Here is a 5,055-nt window from a genome sequence, read left to right as displayed (position 1 = left end):
GCCAACATTCTAACCACTGAGCAACTGGCCAAGGCGAGAGCTTGTAATCTTTACGAGAAATTGAAATATGGAACAAGAAAACATATTCATAAGTGAAGTGCATTGGGGACAATGAAAGGAGAGCCCTTTGCACTAAAAGAGTGACCACACCTTCTTGCTTTCCCATGGAAGTCCTGACTTAATCACTAAATGTCACCTCCTTTTACTCTAAAATTGTCTGTTCACTTATAAATTATATATTATCCCACTAATAAATCAGCTTTTTATTTTGTACTAGTGAATTGGAAAAGGAAAATAATTGAGCATTTATCATGCTTCTTCAGGTTAACTAAGCAGATTTTGATGAATAGTCTAGAACTTATTTTTCAGAAAAATTGTCCACTACAGATGTACATAAAATAGAATTAAAAAATGATTTTTCTATAAACTCTAACTAATGTATTCACTTAGAAAAGGATCAATTGTTAAAAGTATTGTTTTAAAACTATTATTATGGTAATTGGAGGATGGGATATCCTTATAGTTTCAAAAATAATACCACAATAATCACTAAAGGATTATTATTTTTGTCACCAAGGGGAAAACATATATAACTGAAGAATGAAAGGGTCAGATTGTCATCACCCTAATCCAGTGAATGATGTGAATGATTTTAGCATAATTAAGGCCAATCAACCAGATATTAGGTTTCTGGATATTCTATCACATCACCTATGGTGTATCCTAAAAATTATTTAACATGATTCCATCAAGCCTTTAGATTCAAATTTTAATTTACTAGAAATACAGATATAAGGAAATAACTAAGTTACAGCACCAGACAAATCCAGAAGCTGGAATAAACTGTAGGAAAACTGGTTCAGCTTTCTTTTGTTGTTAATTCTCACTCAAGGATATTTTTTTTCCATTGATTTTTAGAAAGGGTGGAAGGGAGGGAGGGAAAGAGGGAGAGAGAGAGAGAGAGAGAGAGAGAGAGAGAGAGAGAGAGAGAAACATCAATGTGAGACAGACACATTGATTGGTTGCCTCCCACCCTGACCCTGACTGGGGCCGGGATCAAACCTGCAATCCAAGTAGTGCCCTTGACTGAGGATCGAATCCAAGACCTTTTGGTGCCTGCGGACCCTCTAACCACTGAGCTATGCCAGCCATGGCAGTGTGTTTTTTGTTGTTTTTTAACAAGTTAGAGTCTGTGACAAAATGTAGCTTGATTAAAGGAGACTTAAGATGCATAACAACCAGAGGAAATATAGAATCTGGTTTGGACAAGCCAACTGTATTAATACATTTTAAGAAACTTGGGTAATTTAAATATGGATCAGTTATAACATAAGTTGAAAATGTATTGCTAGGAAAGGCAGAGATAGTTAAAGGGGAAAAAGTTGATTACAAGCAACACATACAGAATGATCTCAAAAAAAGAAATATATGTGTATGTGTATAAGTACATAATATCTAGAAGGATACACAGATGTTCAATAAGATTAAGGAGTAGCAATGTTCTACGTACAGAGAATATGGTACCAAGTCATTTAAATAAGACGCATTTTTGCCTTGCTAGTTTGGCTCAGTGGATAGAGCATTCGCCCTTGGACTCAAGGGTCCCGAGTAAGATTCTGGTCAAGGGCACATATCTCCATTGCAGGCCCAATCCCAGGCCCTGGTTGGGGCTCATGTGGGAGGCAACCAATTGATGTGTCTTTCTCACATCAATGTTTCTCTCTCTGTGTCTCTTCCTCTCCCTTCCACTCTCTCTAAAAATCAATGGAAGAATATCCTCAGGTGAGGATTAACATTAAAAAATAAATAAGATATATTTTTGTTGTTGTGTTTTCCCACTGTCTATAATGCACACATATAACTTTTATAATAACAAACATCTAATTTTTATTTAAAATGTGATATTAGAATCACCCTATATAATAAAAGCCTAATATGCTAAGTGTCTGGTCTTCCATTCAACCAATCAAAGCATAATATGCTAATGATATGCTAAGGCTGCTCAACCGCTTGCTATGATGTGCACTGACCACCAGGGGGCAGATGCTCTAACCAGTAGGTTAGCTTGCTACTGGGGTCCAGCTGATCGGACTGAGTAAGACATGCTGGACACACCCTGGAGCCCTCCCGCGTCCCTCCCTGGCCCCGATCATGCACTGGTGGGGTCCCTTGGTCTGGCCTGCACCCTCTTGCAATCCGGGCTGAGGGAGCCCCCCTCTCAGTGCAGAATTTTGTGCATTGGGCCTCTAGTAGTTAATAAAGGGATGGGTAAATAAAATTGTCCAATTTTATAAATTTTACTTTTTCTTATTGTAATTAACTGGATATGACTAAATTACAGTACCCAGAATACAGTGAGTTATTTTAATGTTTCAACCTAATAATCTTATGTATGTACACTTTGATGTATATTATTTTTTCTTTCTAAGCATGCTGAGCTATCACCATGTCAATGATTACTTCTTCACTATTTAATATTTGTTTTGTTGTTCACTAGTTGCTATACAAAATATATTCTTTGCTGGGCTTTATTTGGGGATGCTTTATTAAGTTATAGGGAATTAGAAACAAACATTTCCAAGGTAATTAAAGAAAACAACACAAATACTAATATTCCTCCCATAATCTATAAAACTTTTATGAGAAAAAATTCAAAATTATCATAGATGTCCATTATTACCACAACCTTTTAAAATATTTTCTCATACAAATGAAATTTAAGAAGGAAAAAAAATTGTATCTCTAAAATTTAATGAGCTAACTTAATTAATTTTTACCCTGCCTTTCCTCAGAAGGATTCAAGAGATGTATTAGACTATATAAGAGATAACAGACAATGTTATCATAAAATTAAAGTAAAAATAAAAAATTTTAAAAATAAGGTTGAGAAAAAGAACAAGAATAAGTTTTTAAGTGCATAGAATAATACCCATATAACTAGGAAATGTGGTCTACAAAGTGAGTCAATTGCTCTGACTTATAAGATTAGATTAGAATTTCTCCTGAGAATACTGGTAAAGAAATACCTTTTTAAATCATGAACACCATTCTCAAAAACATTAAAATATGTAGTAGGCTTTCATCATTTCATTTTCACATTATTTTTAGTTTGTTTTTTTTAATTTGAAGTGTTTCTTTTGGAGTCTTCAGAAATTCACAGCTAAATTTCCATTTCCAAAGAACTAATTTCCAGTTTAGATGATAGTTCATTAAGGGACTGCAAGAGGATTGATGCTATTCATGTGAATTACAAGGAATTGGGGAGGCTGAGATTAAATTTTATAAACATTTTTAAAACTTTACCGTTTAAAAAATGCAAGATGATTACATTATGAATATGAATGAGTTCCATTAGCAATCATTCATTGATTTAAGTGTCTACAGAATTCCTTTTTTTTCTAAAAAGCACATATTTTATGAGGAAATTTGATTATTTAAGTAAAGAGTTCTGAGGCTTTATTTATTTCAGTCAACAAATATTTGTTAATACCATATGTTGGATATTTTGCGAGGGGTTAAGGATCTAGTTGTGAGAGGACACCTGAGTTAGTGAATGCTAACATGGTGCATTCATAAAATATATTTGGATGTCCAATCAATAAATGAGTGAACTCCTTGTTTAACTATTACTGCTGTAGTCTAATAATTTGGCAATATATAGGCAAATGGGGAGTGGTGATAATAATACACAGATCTCTTATATTGTGAATGAGGAAAGAAGTCACTACTGACTCCGGCATTATTTTAGCATTTGCTTTTGACATTTGGAGTGTGAAGGGGAAACTTCTTACCTTTAACTTCTACCAGTAGCTGGCACATAAAGCTACTTTTTTTTCTTCAGTTTTAACAGAATCAGAGCAATAGTAGGTGCTAACATTTAGATTGAATTTAAAAGAACCATCTTTTTCAAAGTTATCAAATAACTAAGTTGAGAATACAAAAAGTGAACCGAAACCCAGGGAAAGAGCTAAGAGTTTGTTAATCCCTTCAAAGATGAGAATCTCCGGTATCTTTTGAAGGTTGCTTTCTATTCTTAAAGTGTCACTTTATTTTAATATCACCATTTCACAATCTCTAATAGCAATATAGAACTCACAAACATTTTTATATTCTAGCAAACTCAACTTGAAATATAGGGAAAGTGTGTGTGTGTGTGTGTGTGTGTGTGTGTGTGTGTGAGAGAGAGAGAGAGAGAGAGAGAGAGAGAGAGAGAAGAAAGAATGAGGAAGAGTATGAGAATAATAGCAAAGAAGTGACAAACTTTTTTTTTATTAAGCTGCACAATTAATTTAGTTGACATGAAGTTTAAATAACTGTTCCTTGGGTTACCTGCTATTTTATTCACCAGAAATTATTGCTTAATTAAATAACATATGAACACAGAATAATGTGTGTGTGAGAGAGAGAGAGAGAGAGAGAGAAGAAGAAAGAATGAGGAAGAATATGAGAATAATAGCAAAGAAGTGACAAACTTTTTTTATTAAGCTGCACAATTAATTTAGTTGAACATGAAGTTTAAATAACTGTTCCTTGGTTTACCTGCTATTTTATTCACCTGAAATTATTGCTTAATTAAATAACATACGAACACAGAATGATATGCAGCACTCTATACCCTTGTGTCCACAGCATACATTTTGGCAGTCTCTGTCCGAGGGGCCACGTATGACTTGGCCATGGAAACAGCTGCATTCGAATAGGCCTTCCTCATGGAATAAGGATAGTTCCTTTCAGGTCCCACATCTGTTTAGGAGAGGTAATTGTAGGGATATCAACACAATTATGGCTGAGTAAACTTTGGGAAATAAAATAATGTCAATTTACATATTCTTCTCCAAAAGTGACAAGAATATACTAGTACATATTCTAAGAAAGAATCATCTAAGAAGACCTCTAGATGACAATATAAATTTTTATGCTGTAAGTTAATTTTAGATTCAAAATTGAGCCAGGTATTTTCTTTATTTTTTTCTTGATAAGGAGAGGAGTTCTTTTTGTTTTTAAGTGGTATTTTTAGAAACCAAATTGCAGTTTTTAACAACAAATATTTGGTTT

General features: G+C 33.8%; 1 protein-coding gene across 1 annotated transcript in view; it reads right to left on the bottom strand.

Moving 5' to 3' along the window:
• Positions 1 to 4,232: 4,232 nt before the first annotated feature.
• The window catches only part of CLDN16 (claudin 16), a 22,840-nt gene continuing 22,017 nt past the window's right edge, over positions 4,233 to 5,055 (bottom strand). The window contains exons 6-7 of the mRNA XM_005880766.2: positions 4,600 to 4,743; positions 4,233 to 4,389 (exon numbers count right to left, since the gene is read on the bottom strand). Coding sequence (XP_005880828.1) covers positions 4,610 to 4,743 — 134 coding nt within the window. The 3' untranslated portion in view covers positions 4,233 to 4,389; positions 4,600 to 4,609. The remainder of the gene's footprint in view (positions 4,390 to 4,599; positions 4,744 to 5,055) is intronic.

This window comes from Myotis brandtii, unplaced genomic scaffold, assembly GCF_000412655.1.
Source record: "Myotis brandtii unplaced genomic scaffold, ASM41265v1 scaffold652, whole genome shotgun sequence".
Classification (NCBI taxonomy): Eukaryota; Metazoa; Chordata; class Mammalia; order Chiroptera; family Vespertilionidae; genus Myotis; species Myotis brandtii.
The sequence above is the reverse complement of the archived record's forward strand: the minus strand, read 5'-3'. Positions and strand labels throughout refer to the sequence as shown.